Here is a 17,312-nt window from a genome sequence, read left to right as displayed (position 1 = left end):
AAATCAATGAATTGCGCTAAGCTACCACAGATATAGCTAGCATATATAGTTTAACACTGATTGTTAAAGTAACCGTAATATTGTAAATTTGTAAACATTATTTACCATCGTTCACGCTGGAAAGAGTGACGTGCGAAGTGAACGCTTCAGTATTGCTATAAGTCATGAATGATGATTGTTAATTGAGCCCTCTAAAAATCTACTTATTTGTAAATAATTTATTATGAAATTAATTAAAGCAATTAAACGGTTTAGTTGTGCCCCACCTCTAATATTTAATGTACAGTTTCAACATGTTTTAAGTGAATATCAAGCGCGTCGTCATAGTTACAGTGCTATTGTCGGTTGCATTCAGAAATCTAACAAGGACTTTCACCCTAATGTTATAAATATACGAAATTTAGGGCTTGGCCCAACTTCTAAAGACTTTGAAGAATCCGCTCAGTTATCAAGCCCTCTAACAAAAGTACACGCAACAGAACTTGTTCTACATCTTAAAGATGAGGAAAGAAAAATATTACTGAATGCACTAAAAGAATATGAATCAAACATAATTAAAGAAGAATTTGAAGGTAGTCTCGTAAGAACTACTGAATAAAATATCAAACTAAAACATATTAAAAGTATGTTTGTTGTAGACAAATTGGCTGGTCAGCGATGGAGAAGTAAACTTGGCAGACCCAGCAAAGTACCGACATTGGGTGATGTAGACCCAACTGGTACCTACTGTCCTGTACCGGAAGATTGGCTTAAAAAGAAATATGGTAGGTATACTGCTAAGTCAAATGTTAATCTCTTGCTTTTACTGCCTTTGGTATTTGTTTAGGAAGTACTGTATACAATATAAAAATAATAGCTTAATATTGTTTCAGCGGCTACAGTACCTAAACCAACAACAAAGGAACTGATACATTGTAAGCATTTGAAGTAGATTAAAGCATATTTATTTATTAAATTTTTTTAAAAGTACCTGTGATTTATGTATTTTTTAACTTTGTTATCTAAGAGATTACAAATAGTCATACTTGATAAACATATATATATATATTTTTTGTGTTTGTGTTAAATGTTCTTTCATTGTTAATAAACAATGAAATTGGGAATAGACAATTTCAACAATATCCCCTTTTAATAAATTATCCTGATATTTTATCCACCCAATGTGAAAATAATAAAAACATAATCCTCTGTTAATTTTAACTGGTTAATAACATAATTCATTTTTACAGTATCATTGGCAAACTCAATACCTTTTATTGGATTCGGATTCTTAGATAATTTTATAATGATAATTGCAGTAAGTATCAAAATTATTTATAAGCACATATTTGTTTGAAGACACTTTTAAAAAATTCACTTATAAATAATTGCATTAGCATAAAAACATTGCTTGATTTAAGCTTGACTCACTATACCTATTTAAACCAAGGCTATATTTTGCTCACTTGGGTTCTTAGTTTTATATGCACCGCAATTTCCTACATCTTTGGAGATAATACCCGTGAGTATAGTGACTCTGTTAAGCATTTTAATATTCTGTTGTATGCACAAGAAAATGAAAGAACCAAACCTAATGGTCCTGATCCTTAAGGATCAAAGGACCATAATATGCTTTATATTATATAGAGTATGGACTTTACTATAATATTTAAACAAAACTTTTATTTAAGACAGGCAGACCTGACAGACATTGTTCTGTACATACATCTTAAATACAAAAAAGGATTATCTAATTGTAAATCTAAACCATTTTTGAATCCACTACAACACACATAATAAATTTAATCAAAATCAGTCCAGCCATATATGGGTAGTATAATAACGAAACATATTTCTATATAAAGATAAATTCTTTGTAATACATATATTAAAACTGTTGAAAAGAATGCCTACATCTGGGAATTTGCTCGTGACAGGACCCTGTAAAAATATTAAATCCAAGTGAGCAGTATTTAACATACTTGGCTCATACAATAATCTTTTTTATAATAGTTCTTATTTGTTCTAAAAAAACCTTATTTGTGAAGACGATTTTATGAAGATAATATTTAATCCCTGTTCAATCAGATAACGTTTTATTACTAACAAAATTGCGCATTACGAGTAATAAAATAACTCTGCAACAGAATAGTGTTAACAAGTTTTTCACTATTGCGTTTACGATATACAAGGCGTGTTAGCTTCGTGGCCTAAAAGAATTACTGAGAAATATGTGGTATACAAAGAAGTTACACTGTATCCATTGCAGTTTAGTAACAAGGTTAAAACAATTTTCAGGGAGACCGCATCGAGAGTGGCATGAGCGCTTACATCACATTGTCGACAATGGCGGCGGCGGCTCTCGGTAACACTTTCAGTGACGTCATCGGCATCGGTTCATCTTACTATGTGGAGCGCGCGGCTGCCTTGCTGGGCTTCGCAGCTCCCGCCCTATCACCCGTGCAGCTAGATATGCCCGTCAGTAGGAGATTTGCTAACATGGTAAGCATTTATCGTTATTCATTTATCCACATGGAACATATTGAACAGTTGAAATCCTCTGCAGGGCCGTGTCTTAGGAATTACACTGGGCTGCTTCCTCGGGATGATCCCGCTTCTTTTTAAAGAGGACGAGAAGAAGGAGACTGTTCAACAGTGACCGTTTCGGCGCCTTCTTTTCGATGTGAAATAGATTGATAACTCAGTTTTATACTATATTGTACTGAAAACTATTTACCACTCGCCTTTCTTCTGTTTTGTAGTTTCTAATGTAAGTTATCGAATGCGTATGAGATTTATGAATTTAAGTCAAATAATAAAAAATATTCTATTTAGATGAAGTTTTAGGCTTGCCTTAGAGTCGACAATACTAAATACTAGTCATAAGTATGATTATCAAAGCTTGAGCAATTTATTACTAATATATTGTTTGACTGTAACTCGACATAAAATATGTCTTTTTCTGTGCTGCTGTTATATAATTTGTTTTTATTATAATCAATAACACAAGTCGATTTTTCATTTTCCTCCATATCTACGACAGAATACACCTAAAAAACAAACTCATAAAAAAATTACGATACTTTACATCTTTACAGCACGACGAGCTTAAAGTAATGTGGGATTACCACAACAGTAACCAATGAGAATGATATGTTTTACGTCCCAGAGAGGAAAAGCCGATCGGGGCTAGCGGTCACGGTGATTTAATAAATATTGAGGGAGTCCTGGTTCCTGGTCGAGAAGAAATGGTTTTATTAAAAATGGGAGAAGTGATATATAGAGATAATTTTGTGAGCTCAGTGTACGTTTTTAAATGAAACCAAACCATAGGGATTATGTCGTTTTCGAATATTCTTCCTACCTTGTCTGGTTGGCTGGAAATATTTCACAAGTCGCTTCACAAACCGTTTTCTTTTTCCGAACTAGCGAATTGTGGAATCGGTTCTTAGTGCAGGTAATACATTAAACACCAAAATCGTTATATGGACCATTTATTTTAAATAAAGGAGCATAAAAGTATCACTCGTAGGGTTCGATAATAAGCTAATATTGCACGAAATACAATTAAGATATATAGTAATAAACACTAAAATAATTATTGGACCTTAGGACGAGCGCATTAAGTATTATTAACATAGAAGAGGACTAGCACAAGTCAATATACAATACGGGACGTAGAAGCCATTTTCTATAAATACTGGGCGATTTAACATTTTATATGGACAGCCGTAACCTAGACCCCTCGCTACTTTGAGTTATTATTTGTATCCATGAATCGCTATTAAATATAAATCGACTATCTACAAAATTACTAACTTTATACAAAGTTTTCTATCAAAAGTCGTAGCTATCGAAAGACCCGTCACGAGTGGGTAATGAGCCAAGCGCCACAGGACATAAGCAAGAAATTACACATAAATAAGCCCTCTAAAGCTTAGAATAATAAACAAAATAATATTGTACGCGGTAAGTATAAAATTACAAAAATAAAAACATTACAATAATGACTGTACTTAATAATTTACTAAGAGTAATGTCGACATCGACGTTTAAACATTTTTTTGCAATCGTACTTCAAATCCGTTGACCACAACGTCGCATCGAAATAATATTCCGAGCTTTCCGTTCGCAGCGTGCAAAGCTCTCGACGCTTAAAGTATTAAAAAGTAAACTCTTAAATAAATTGCCGAAAACAATTGAGATCACATTTGTGCTGGCGCTAGACGGACCTACCTTTCCCGGCTACGGTTTCAAATTGTAGACGTCATATACGAGATTAATAATGACGTCACGTCACAGTTTTACTATCGACATTTGTTCGCCACAATTTTGCTTTATATTTACTTAAAATATATCGCGCGCAAAGTGTTAACGCTAAATGTTAAGTGTAATATTTACGAACGATAGTCTTTCATAACTCAAAATACATATCACACGATATTGAATCCATATCACTCGGTCATTCGGAACAAAGCTGGAAGTGGAGACGATCGTCCTTAGCGGCGAACGTACCCGATCCTAGCGGCTGTCGTAGCGGTCCGTGCGGTCGGAGCGTTCGTCGGGGCGTGGCGTGGTGGAACCGTTGCGGCGGGCGGAGAGGGGCCTCTGGGCGGAGAGGGCTCTCTGGGCGGACGCGCGGCCCCATCGGCCCGCCGCTCCCGTGTAGCCGCTCTCTTCGAACCCGCTGCGGAGTCCCAGGATGATGCTCAACGCCGACGCGTCCTGTCCGTGGCACCCCGAATACCGATATTGCGGCTTCTTGTCGAAACGGCAGCCCTCCGACTGAGCGCCTGTCCACAAACATTTGTCGTACAGCTGACTGAAGATGTAATGAACGTTTCAACACAAAGTTTATATTTATTTATTATTTTTATTTCTATCTCTTCGGTCGACTTTTATGAACGTAATAAATTTTTGGGAACAGAATCTGTATAAATTTCCCGCAAACAATTTGTAACAATAAGTATCGGTGGGTTGTAAACAACTCGTACCGACCGACGGGCATGATGCAGTCGGCGGTGAGCGCGCACTGCACCCAGGGCCGCATGAGAGGCGCTAGGCGGTCGCAGGCGGCCAAGACGAGACGCGAAGTGTCGAGCATCTGAACGAAGAGGAAGTCGTCGACGTCGGCGTGGAAGTAGGTGAACATGTGCGGGTGCGTGAGCGAGGTGACGGCGGCTCTCCGCGGCCAGGCAACCACGCCCAGCGACGTTGCGGCACCCCGCCACGTCGCCTCCAGCTCGGCCGCTGACCCGCGCCATCTGCTGGCCGCGGAGCAGTACACCACCCCGCCCACGCGACTCAGCGCGTGCTGCAACAATTATTTTGTTAATTTTCTGTGCTGGTTCGTTGGTGCCACAGATTTACTTCACTTCGCTCCGTATTATATACCTGAATGACAAGCGGTCGAAAGGCAGTGATGCTCTCGTCGTTGACGTGCGCAGGGAATGCTGTGAGATCGAAATCTATCACAACACACTTTGATGAATTGCAGTAGTTGGAAATCTGGTTGATAAAACAAAATGTTTAATATTTTTTAAGAATAGCAAGGAAAAACTGTAGCACATACAACAATTAAAATAATAGCTAATATTATTATTATGATGCATCCCATTTCTATCGAATATAAATAGGCCTAGGAATCCCATTGATAATCTACTAATTTCAGTACAGGTATATTATTGACTCTTATGAGGTTTTCACAAATAGACTTATTGTAGCATGAAGAAATATTTAGGCTTTGTTTCATTGAAATCTTATGTCCGTAAAGAATTTACAGACTTTTACAATAATTCATAAATAATACTATACTTACAAAATTTTAAATAATAATGTAAACAAGGGTGCACATTGGAATTTACCCACAAATGTCACAAAATCATGGGTCTAAAATAATCTTTTGCTAACCAACAAATTGTCAAAAGCGAGCTCCCATAGACCAATTTTAGTTTATTTGAAAGAACAAACCCTAATATTTCTATATTCTATAAATTTCGAAATCTCAGTTGTCTATATGAAATAGACAACCAGGTTATAAACAAACACATTACACAACAGCATAACACTATTCTATAGTTTTAATTTATCACACATACATACAACATACCACATTTAAAGAATAGGGTTTGAGGCCAAGATTGTAGACAAGTATGGTGTATGGAAGTTTCTGAGCTGCCCTTATAAAGGCTACAACTAGTGCATGATCATCATTGCGAGCATGAGTTACAAGCACAGGGACGGTTGTGTTCTTCCAGAGTTCAACATGCCCAGCCAATCCAACAAGGCTGAGGTAGCGCTCTTCTTGCACCAGATGACGCTCTTCAACATCCCGTAGCTGCTCCTGGGTCAAAGAGGCCTGCTATGTTCAGATAAATTTTTTTTTTTTTTAAATGAAGGGCAAAATCATACTTTCTAAATAACATAAAAATATTATCAATGCCCAAAATCCCTCAGTTTCACAAATAACCACTCACAAAAATATTAAATTTAATCCAATTAATATTACTCAAATGGACATAAGATAGAAAAAACTACATATCTAGAGAGAACAATAGAAGAAATCGCACATAAATCTTACATACCTTATAAGTATAATTCTGTTAAATTGTTTTTATATACGTTATTAAATATCAACAGACTTAAAACAAATTTATGAATACAGATTTGCAGTACTGCTCTGGTCACGTTTAGCTTAAATAAGTTTAGCGCAACTACACCAGTCGAGGCATTGTTTTTAGCTGTACGTATATTGTCATGAATACGCATATGAAATAATTATATTATTCAATAACAATACTAACTTACCTGGAAGTTTTTTATATGCTGATGGGTTTGAGAAACTATACTTTGAAATGACTGCGGGGGTTGCGAGTGGAAAACTATTAAAAATATACTAATAGCAAAAACGGTTGTCGAAAACAACAAGAAACTTTTAGTTTTCATTTTCACCATTATTTGGTTAATGCAATGCCCATAAGTACACTGAGGTAAACATTTTCACATTAAAAACATTTAGGTTTTAGTAAATAACGTGTTCTTCCATATTTACAGTACAGCCCCATACGTGAAACTTAAACAATTAACAATTGTTGATGTTGATTGGATCAAGGATGTAATTGGTTTGTTGATTGCAATATGTGACAAGGATTTAATCAATAAAATCTTTCTATAGATTAGGTTAGTCCACGCTCCACAGTCCAATAAGTTGCATCTTTGCATATATATGTGATCTGTGATAAATTTCAGTGAAAACCACGTCTAATCTCAGCAAAAGAACGAAAGCATAAAACCTATTCTTATATTCTCATCCGTAATATCGCGTCTCTTTTTCACTGCGAACGCTTAGCCTATTCGAAAGACCTTCTAGGTGTAGGCCCCACTGGAGTTTACTATTTAAAGTAATTTCCAAGAACACCGCATTATCAACAAATTATATTTGTAGTTACAAATTTGAAGTTACAAATTTAATACATTTTGTCTTCTTTTCGTTCAGCTTAAGATTATTTGTATCAAACTAGTAAACTATACTGGAGATGACACTGTTTACATTCTCAAGTGACGGATTTCGTCGTTTCACTTTAAATAAAACCGAAGAATCATCAGCAAACAATACTATCTCGTGAAGATCCTTTACAAGAAATGGTAGGTCTTTTATATAGATGAGGAATAAGAAGGTACCAAGTATGGAGCCCTGTGCAGCAGTATAGTAAAAGACGATCCCCGTGATATCTCTCCATTTACATTTACCTTTTGAATTCTATAGCTCAGGTATGATTCCATAAGTTTTCGCGCTTTTTCGACAATACCATAGAGTTGAAGTTTTTTGATTAGAATTTCATGAGAATTTTCCCAAGTATTTAAAATCTCGGAAATTAATTTAATGCCAGCATCGGTCGTGAAGTGCTTATAAAACCATACTGCTGGCTATGCAAAAGTTTGTTATTATTGAAGTGTATCAATAATTGATCAAGAATATTTTTTTCAAAAATTTTACTCCATGCATGCAACATATATATGGATCTAAAATATGTGGGTTCAGAAGTACTACCCGTTTTGAATAACGGTGTGATTTTAGTTAGCTTCATCTGGTCTGGCAACACTCCACATTCTATACATTCATTAAATATTGTAGCTAACTCTGAACTAAGAGCATTGATTACTGGTTGTAAAGTAAGTACAGATACACCCTAAAGATCATTCGTTTTTTTTTAAATTTTAGTTGTTTAAATGTTTTTTATAATATCACTGCAGCTAATGCGTCTAAAAAACTCATGTATGCAAATAGGAACATTATTTTGCTATAATAAAAGGGCAGCGGTTTATTTTAAAACTTAAGTGTTTCGCCTACACTAGCCTAAAACTTTTTAAGAAACACATGTTAGGATATTGTCAATACAAGTTGCCGAGGTGGCTGTTACCCTAGTAGGTACAATAAAACTCTATGATTTGGGCCCCACAAGAAAAGAAATATTCTCTAATGCTCTCTGCGTATTCAAAATAAATTTACGAGATACATTTACATGAGGTTGTATGGAGTGTATCACACATTACCCAGTAATGTATCCAACTTTGTTTGTCTTGGGTATGGTGGGATACAACAAGTTAGAGGTCAGGAGGGACCTTACTATCACATTATATTTTTTTAAGGTCCTTAGAGGTAAAATATATAATGCGGAAATGATGGAGAAACTGGGGCTGCGTGTGCCAAATAACCACTCTCGGCGTGGTAAGCGATCGCCAATGCAATTGCTGGCAGTGCCTCGGGCGCGTAAGAACTAACTCAGAGAAGCACCATTTACGCGTGTCTTGCGAACCCTAAATATTATTGCTTGTGAGACAGATGTTTTTATTTGCACACTGGCTGAATTCGCAAGAATTGCATTATTTATAATTAGTTATAAAATGGTTTAGATTTTAATTAAGTTTTTACTTGTTATGTTTTTAGTTTAGTTTTCTATTGCATTAGTATTAAGTTACTGTAAAAATAGGAAATAAATAAATAAAACTTTAAATTCAAGCCCTTCTATATATATTATATAATTATTTTTATTTTATGACCTGGTAACATAGACCTTTAAGTCATAACTTATTTGGAAAAACTTCATTACTTTGGAGTCACTGCACTGCACTTCACTAAATTTCATAATTTAAATTATTTGAATTGTATTTGTTATAATATATCTAATATCATTATTATAAACTACATTCACAGATGTTGGTAATAATATTTTACCTACGGTATAAATTATACTTTTAAATACTTTATACTCTTTTTCTTTACTGTACTCTGTAGTAATAGGCAGCTATTACTAGTGACTGCGGCTTGCCTTAAAATTATTGTAATTTGCAACTTGAGTTACAATTAACTATTTAGGTATTTAAATGATTGAAGAGAATTCTAACCTTTACAATGTCTAGTATATCTAAAAGAAGAAAAGAAGGGTCAAAAGGCAATATAAAGGTAAGATAATAAGGTCAATAATGTATGTCATGGCCTGTTCGCGGTATTTATATAAAATAATTAATATATATATATAGATAGAATTTGTCACGTTTATAATTTTATCGTAATTAATAAAATAAAACTTTATGGTTACACTTTTCATGTAAATAATGTTACACGTAAGTATTCCCTAATATATAATAGCAAATTCACTTTTAAAAAGGAAAAATTAAAATTGTAATGACGTAGTATTTATGTACGATGTAAAGATTGTGACGTCAATCACAATACGAAATATTTTTGTCCTGTTTCTAAAAACAGAAATGGACTAGTGTCTAGTGGTACCCCTCCAATAGGGCTCTTGTGTAAAATTTGCATTTGTTTCATTAAACTTTAGGCTAGCTTGTGACTTGTATACCTTTTAACTCAAAGCAACATTATTATATTCCCAGATTTGCACATGTTCAATGTTATGATATAACAATATAATTTACAAATATGTTAATTGATCCATTTATTGTAAACATTTTTATTTTGTAGAGTGTGGGAGACCATCAGGAGTTTTTAAAAAGGATTTCTAAGACACTATACTACGGGCAGCTACCCACTCTAACATGCTTAAGCCTTCCAGTCACAGGTTTTTATTGTTTATTGTATTAAATATCTTTGAAATATAGTAAATTAAGTAAGAAGATCTAGCAAATTAATTTTTTTTGTGTTTAACTTTTTATATCCATTTGGCAACTTACCTTTAGACCTCTTCTTATGCAGAAATATCATGTGAGGTGTGGTCAATGGCTCAAAGAGGACACTCTGTACGGCGGCTGCATGCAGACCAAGCAGCAAGCATAGCTCATTCTGCCTGTGTTTCACCATGTGCACTTGTTCTTGCAATCCTGTATTTAGAGCGACTCAAACTTTGCAATCCTGACTACTTAACTGCAACTTCTCCAGCTGATCTATTTCTAGTCTCTTTGGTAATTTCTAAAGTATTAATTATTTCTAATCAGTGATTCATAAATGAATAAAATATAGTACAATAAATGTTCTGTAGATGGTTAGTAACAAGTTTCTCCAAGATGATGGTGAAGATGATGAAGTGATATGTTCTGAATGGGCTGCCTCTGGAGGGCTTGATCTTCACCAACTGAACAAACTTGAAGCAGACTTTCTAAATGCTATTGTAAGTAGTATTTTAATGTACAAATATATTTATTATCCCTACAATAAAAAAAAAAACAGAGCAACAGATTTTGTTTCTAGCTTAATCTTTTTCTCATTGTTTTTGTAATTTTAAATAAAAATTATATTTGTTTGTTTGTTTGGGATACAAATCCAACAAATCATGATCATTAAAAATATATTCAGCTGTTTCAAAGTTACAACTAAAGTGACCTTTATTAGACTTGTAATCTTTTCAGGAATGGAATTTATACATTAATGAAAAAACATTTGAAATTGGACTTTTATGGCTCGAGAGACAAGTGGCAATGAAGCAGGCTCTGATGAGAGGATTTTTTACATATACTGATCTTTCAGTTACATGCAACAAAACTTTAATGAATGAGTTAATGAAGTCTGTCTGCTGTGCCTGCTTCACTCTTACCCTTAGTTATTTGAGCAGTTTCTTAACTTTAGTCACTTCAACTTTGGTTGTATCAAATGTTTGGCTTCCAAGTCTAGAAGTTGTTGCCACTAGAGGAAGCATTGCAACTGATATTTCCTCCCACTCAATATCTACTAGCGACATGTATTTACAACCGCAACTTTTTAACACTACTTTAGCACAAATTGCTGAAATTATTGTTGAGGAAAATGTTGACTCACAATTTATAAAGTGTTGTGTGAACTGGCAAAAGTATCATGATAAAAATGAAAACAAAAAGAATTGGTATTGGGGTGTTGTCGCATATGATTTTAAATCATTTCAAACATGGTGGTCTAAAACATCCATTTTGAATTGGCTGTATCAAAGTTCTTTGATTAATCCGATACAAAGGTGGTTAGAGAAAATAAATAAATATGCAGATTTTATAAAAGACAACCTAGACAGCGAGAGGAAATCGAAGAAACAATGTAAAGATACTTTCATGAAGGTTAGTGATAAAGGGTACTGTTTCCAAAAACGTCTCAACTATAGCAAACTTAATATTTTTACAACATCCATGTCCGATCGATAATTTTTTTCTTTTTCATTGTTTTAACATCCAATTGTTAGGTGGCGACAATTGAAAGTTTAAAATTACAAAATAAAACTGAATGTTTTTAATTGTATATGCCTTTTGTTCTTTAACCGAGAGAAACTACAGGCAATGCCTTCTAAAAAAAAAGGGTTTACATCTGCAACTGTTTTGAGTGAGTTAGTTAAATTATCAATTTCCAGACAATTACTTATTTTTTGACTAGTAATACTAATAGTTTAATTGATTGAAAGATTCAATTGCTTGATGAGTGTGAAATGAAAATTATCAAATAATCGCGTTTGATAAAATGGCGCACGGTTAACAATTATATAGGTTAGTGTGAAGTATAACACAAAATCAAACTCATGTCGGCGTATCCTCACAAGAAGTATCAGGACTAGACTTATAATAGTTTATTATGCAAATTTAAATCAGTTTGTTGTGGGCGCATAATTTTAAATTAAATAATCGAAGGCCACACAATCTCAAAATTAAAAAGGTATTTTTAGTTTGGCAGATAATTCTTCACTTCCACTCGTAAGTGCGTGAGCGCAGGGATGTGGGGGGGCTATCCGATTGAGATCGCCAACAGGTTCTCATTACGTCCGTCGGCGCGATCACAATTGTTTGACATTCTCCCCTCCCAGTACCATGTTTAGGTAGATGATAGAGAGATAAAATAAAAGAAGATTGAAACAAGTTTCTAAATAACTACATTTCCATGTGGATTTTTTTTATATAAAAATAAATTTATTGGAATAATCTTGTATAAATTGCAAAATCACATCTGCCTCTTCAGTAGAACCGATACTCATTTAAACACACTTAAACTAATACAAAAGAATAACTTAAACTTGTAAAGGCTCCAGCTAGATCTCTCATAATTAATATCACATATTCTGGTCGTATGAAAACATATTCAAATAGGCGGTTCAGTCCTGATAGAGACCAGGATGTAGGTAGAGTCTCTTGTTGAAACCCCATTTGTCAACAGACGAAGTCTGTATGTGAAATCGTTCATGTAGGTGTTTGTCTACGAGTGTGAATAGCTTATCTACATGGCAGTCATGGGCGCGAGCCGCAAAAACCTCGCATAGCGTCTGGATATACCAGGATCCTTCCTCTGGATCTCGGTACGAAACGTTACCTGCAATGTGCCCATACTATAAATGTGACATGCTTTTATAATACATATAAAAATAAAATAAAAACTACAATAGATAAGAATAATACCTGGCAGTGTTGAATGCGCGATAAGAATATCCGAAAAAAGTCTATTTCTCTTGTTGAGAGGTGTGCGAGGTGTGTCTTGAGAGAAACGACCGGTATCAGTCGTGGGATTGCCGTCGCGCTCGGCCGGAGGGTTTGGATCGTCTGGTGATACAAACCTTATTGGGCCATCTATGTATTCCACATTTGACCCCCTTAAAAATTCAAATGCAAATATTTTATCATATGCTTCGACATCACTCAATTATAAAGTCAAATATATTTAAGGTTTGGTCAAACAGCGGACGGGGTGGGACGGCGACGCGGCGTGGATGTTGGCGTTATTTCTCGAGCATTTTAAAACTAACTTTTTGAGCTGTGTGTGGCATTTCCTATATTCGCCGTCCCGCCCCGTCTGCTGTATACGTATACACCAAACATGTTTCGTGATCGTAACGTTACCTGCATAGCTGAAAGATAAAAACTTTTGGGATTCCATGCAATGCAGGAAAGTTCTTATTATTAAAATAATCTATAATCTCATAAATGGTAATGAGTTGTCCATCTTTACAGCGGATGTCTGTATCTGAGCTGTACTTCCGCTCATATCCATGAGAAGAGACTACTATGAATACACATTCTACACCAACTATTACTTTTTTTAGACTTTCTAATGTTGTTACCGTCTCCTGTAAAAATAATTAAAGAAAAATGTGTTATGTCATGCTTCATAATGTAGGACATTTCTAATGAAATATTTTAATATATATCACTATAACAAATCATACATTTATACATACATCTCTGGTCAAATTCTTATAAGATATTACTCGAAAGCCCATTTCACTAAATAAGTATTTTAGTTTTTGGCAGTCAACATCCACTCCTTTTCGGTATGTCTCAATGTTGTTAACAAATTCAATATAACTAAATACTACTATAATGCCTCTCTTATGTCCTCGTGTGTTGTATAACTTTATGTCTGCAATGTGAAATGTCAACAATAAACCCTTTTTTTTATTTGATAATGTGCACAATGTTCTACAAGTTTATAATCCAGAAAAGCTTGAGGTTATGCAGAAAATTTCCATTACATATTAATGCCATTTAATGATGCTTATAATTTTTAAAAAAATACTACAGGACCCAGTAATATAATCTTTATGATTGAGTGAATTAATGAACTAGTCAACTCAGTCTAGTTCTAAAATAATAATAAGATTTCCTATCCCTATAATCTATAATATAAAAATGAATCGCAAAATGTGTTGGTAAGCGCATAACTCTACAACGCCTGGAACAATTGTACCAATTCTTATTTTTAAATGTTCGTTGAAGTCTAAGGATGGTTTTTACGGCAAGAGAAATTGGAATAGTTTCCGGGAAAACCCTAAAACAGCCCTTTTCTTTTTTCCATACAAACGTTTTGTAAATAAAATGTAGAGTCAATTTGAACTTTATTGCTATTAAATAAAGTTCATATTAAATTACAAGCACTCTCTCAAACAAATCGCGTTCAAAAAAGGATTTAATTTTTGAATGATTAATTTAATATCCTTATCTTCCCTTTAGATTATTTTGCAATCAGGTTTGAACCTTAAGTTTGAAGCCATCCAGCAGACATCCCAGTCGGGCTTTTTAGTGGGTCACAGAAGAGTGGCCAAAATCATGGAAGCGAAGATATTTTGGTCATCCAAGTGAACCTCACGCATCGGCCTATCATGGTTATGCCATCACCCTCACGAGATTTTTTTGCGCCGACTATAAAATTGGTAGGAACAAAAACTGCCACATTTCATATCATTTTGACAGAACAAAGTCTGTGGGGTCCGCTAGTAAGCTATATAATTAATCCTCATCATCACCAATACATAATAGACAGTTAATTTAAAAAAGTTGCAATACAACTACTACCGTTACTAACAGATAACCTTAGATGTTGTTTTAATACACTTTGGTACAGACATTATGGCTTTCTATATCAATGCCTGGTTCAACAAGTGGCAAAATAATTATTATATATATGAATGTATAATTATATGCAATATGTGGTAATATTCTTTAAATATTTACCTTCACCATCTTCAAAGAATTTGTTTGACTTAATTACATTGTACTGAGGTACCATATTAAGATCTGTTGTATCCTTAGCAATTGGTGTAGAATCATCTAAAAATAAAAAATGATTAATTTATCAAATTTAACTTTAAAGTAATACATTTAAAAGTCTAATTACCAACTTTTATATACATCAAGTCGTGGTTTGGTTTTTTTCTTTTCAGTACTTATACTAACATAGTCATTTTCATTGGACATACCTAAAATAAAAATTTCATTATTACAAAAATTCATTATGAAAAAAATTGTTTAAATAAAATAAATTTAAATATATTAGTTACTACTTGTGCTTGGTGCTGATATTTTGGTTCTTCTTGTGTGTAAAGAGCTATTGGGATCAAGATCCCGAACCAAATCCCAATAACCAGCATCTGAGAGAGCATCCAATAAGTTCCTAAATGCATCTGGACCTCGCCTTGTTATATCCCTATACAGTAAACGTTTCCGTGATCTTGCGTCCTTAGTTAAGTCCTACAACAAGTTCATAATTATTACTTTCAAATTTTCATTTTTTTTTTTTTGTAAATAATGAATGCACTAACTTTATAAGGTTCGATCATTTGTTCCGAAAAGACTCCTTTTTCATACAGAGCCGAAACCATGTGATCCAAATCAGTCTGTTCCACAAGGGAAGCAAAGTTGTTTTGTATAGCTCTCCTGTGTTCGTCTTGCATTTTAGCATGAACATTTAGCCAAGCGAAGTTTTTATTGATGTCCAGTTCACGTTCGATTATCCGCCACTCTTCCTGACATCGAGTGGCAAGTTAATTTAAGAATAAAATACCAATTTTTTCACCTATTCAAAGCTTATTTAAATATTAAATAAACACCCAATAATGTTTGTTTTTGACGTTAGGTAACGTTATGTGTTACCTATATGAATAAATGATCTTTGACTTTGACTTTATTTATAATCAATAGCATTAAGCATTGGTGGACACTGGACAGATCAACTATCAAGTAAGTTTGACCACAGATTAAATATTAGTCGTATACCCAGTTGATAACCTGACGATCTAATAATCTATGGACGGCTATTGCGGTTTATTTGAGTACGTTACCATAGAGTACGTTTAAAATAAAATATATAGAATTCCTAACATTTCTTGATTTACTATTTTACTTATTTATATACTACCCATTGATGAGAAAATTATCTAGTAACATTCGAAAATAAATAGTTGTAAAGTCGCAATTTCAAAGTACTGCCTACTGACTTGGAAGTGAAACTTGATACATGGTAATTGTGGGCGGCGGGTTCGCTAATTAGCTCCAAACAGTCCAAACCCACAGTTAATTCATAGTGGTCACCCTATTATTGTGATCTCTAAGACTTCACTCCATATTCGTGTTTTTCTTTAAATAGTAGTCATGAGTTTTCTAAGAGTTTTATTATGTACAGGTTTCATAACCTTTAGTTCCGCTTATCTACTCTCCGATATCAAATCAGCCAAAATTGAGGTGAGGATTGAACTTAAAAACCCTCTTTATTACTATTATAAATTACAAACAATCACTTTCATCTTTTAGACATGCCGAGGCTGTTCTTTGAATCGTCTACCCGAAGTTAAGAACTTTGTCATGCAAGATGCACCTTTATATGATCGTCTTGAAGTCAAGTTTATTAGTGGAGCACCACCAGAATTAGTTTTGCTTGGAGATGGTGATATGGAGCTGGAGCGACTTCCTCTTTCTAACTTAAAACGTCAAGAGTGTAATAACCTATTGGAGGATAAGGGTTTTCATATCAGCCCTAAAAAAGAGGAATTTTAAAAAAGAATTTTAAAATATGTTACATTCCATAGTTACAGTAAGATTGTATCCAATTTGAAATATATTCATGAATCAAATAAAAACTTTTTCATATAAAATTTAAATTATTTATATTGAGGCGGCCTTCAATACTTACACTACTTATGTGGATATTGTAAGGTGAACAACTTTACTCTTTTCAATCCTGTACCCTTAAAGTACTCATAGTTCTATATAGAGAAGAATATACCCCAAATGAAAATAAAAGTTTTAATAGAAAATTCCTTATTTTGTCCAGGCACTATTGAATATATGAATATATATATATGCTGCTGTTGAAAGGGTAATTCCACTAGGAAATGATTTTTGTAGCAGTGAGAAGTCGTAACTTTCTGTAAAAAAGTATGCCACAACCAAATTTAATATGCAAAAAAATGAAATTAAAAAAAAAAGATTTTTTTCGTTTTTTTTTTTAACTGAAATAGGTTTTTTTTTCCTATGACTATTTGCAAAGTGTAATCTTTTTGAGGAAAAAATAGTTGGTCACCTTAATATTGTTATCCATTGATAATACATTTTATTATGATAAAATGCGTTGAGTTATTATCAGACCTGTCCCTGTCTCA

General features: G+C 34.0%; 4 protein-coding genes across 9 annotated transcripts; 2 read left to right on the top strand and 2 right to left on the bottom strand.

The window, feature by feature from the left end:
* The first annotated feature begins 86 nt into the window (after nucleotides 1-86).
* On the top strand, nucleotides 87-2,988 carry LOC123708190. The gene is made up of 6 exons (XM_045658746.1): nucleotides 87-572; nucleotides 639-764; nucleotides 873-914; nucleotides 1,230-1,297; nucleotides 2,278-2,481; nucleotides 2,546-2,988. Exons 1-6 carry the CDS (start codon nucleotides 224-226, stop codon nucleotides 2,636-2,638), a joined length of 882 nt encoding a protein of 293 aa, XP_045514702.1. The 5' UTR covers nucleotides 87-223; the 3' UTR covers nucleotides 2,639-2,988.
* Nucleotides 2,989-3,457: 469 nt separating this feature from the next.
* Nucleotides 3,458-7,121, bottom strand: LOC123708188. Of its 3 annotated transcripts, none has more exons than XM_045658743.1 (5): nucleotides 6,787-7,121; nucleotides 6,089-6,340; nucleotides 5,374-5,487; nucleotides 4,978-5,293; nucleotides 3,458-4,772 (listed from the first exon to the last, which is right to left on the bottom strand). In XM_045658743.1, exons 1-5 carry the CDS (start codon nucleotides 6,931-6,933, stop codon nucleotides 4,501-4,503), a joined length of 1,101 nt encoding a protein of 366 aa, XP_045514699.1. In that variant the 5' UTR covers nucleotides 6,934-7,121; the 3' UTR covers nucleotides 3,458-4,500. The 3 variants fall into 3 exon arrangements, with proteins under 3 accessions (XP_045514699.1, XP_045514700.1, XP_045514701.1); XM_045658744.1 differs by having other exon boundaries at nucleotides 6,089-6,337; XM_045658745.1 differs by having other exon boundaries at nucleotides 6,089-6,322.
* A 2,078-nt stretch (nucleotides 7,122-9,199) lies between these two features.
* Nucleotides 9,200-11,698, top strand: LOC123708291 (protein CNPPD1). 2 transcript variants are annotated; one of them, XM_045658949.1, is made up of 5 exons: nucleotides 9,200-9,442; nucleotides 9,965-10,061; nucleotides 10,196-10,401; nucleotides 10,479-10,607; nucleotides 10,846-11,698. In XM_045658949.1, exons 1-5 carry the CDS (start codon nucleotides 9,392-9,394, stop codon nucleotides 11,602-11,604), a joined length of 1,242 nt encoding a protein of 413 aa, XP_045514905.1. In that variant the 5' UTR covers nucleotides 9,200-9,391; the 3' UTR covers nucleotides 11,605-11,698. The 2 variants fall into 2 exon arrangements, with proteins under 2 accessions (XP_045514905.1, XP_045514906.1); XM_045658950.1 differs by lacking the exon at nucleotides 9,200-9,442 and adding an exon at nucleotides 9,690-9,789.
* Nucleotides 11,699-12,321: 623 nt separating this feature from the next.
* LOC123708289 (caspase Dronc) lies at nucleotides 12,322-15,797 on the bottom strand. 3 transcript variants are annotated; one of them, XM_045658946.1, is made up of 8 exons: nucleotides 15,477-15,797; nucleotides 15,216-15,405; nucleotides 15,057-15,134; nucleotides 14,890-14,985; nucleotides 13,605-13,798; nucleotides 13,279-13,505; nucleotides 12,841-13,031; nucleotides 12,322-12,754 (listed from the first exon to the last, which is right to left on the bottom strand). In XM_045658946.1, exons 1-8 carry the CDS (start codon nucleotides 15,606-15,608, stop codon nucleotides 12,540-12,542), a joined length of 1,323 nt encoding a protein of 440 aa, XP_045514902.1. In that variant the 5' UTR covers nucleotides 15,609-15,797; the 3' UTR covers nucleotides 12,322-12,539. The 3 variants fall into 3 exon arrangements, with proteins under 3 accessions (XP_045514902.1, XP_045514904.1, XP_045514903.1); XM_045658948.1 differs by having other exon boundaries at nucleotides 12,323-12,754; nucleotides 13,617-13,798; XM_045658947.1 differs by having other exon boundaries at nucleotides 12,323-12,754; nucleotides 15,219-15,405.
* Nucleotides 15,798-17,312: the final 1,515 nt, after the last annotated feature.

Source organism: Pieris brassicae, chromosome 4, assembly GCF_905147105.1.
Source record: "Pieris brassicae chromosome 4, ilPieBrab1.1, whole genome shotgun sequence".
Lineage (NCBI taxonomy): Eukaryota > Metazoa > Arthropoda > Insecta > Lepidoptera > Pieridae > Pieris > Pieris brassicae.
Note: the sequence above shows the minus strand (reverse complement) of the source record. Positions and strands in the feature narration are given on the sequence as shown.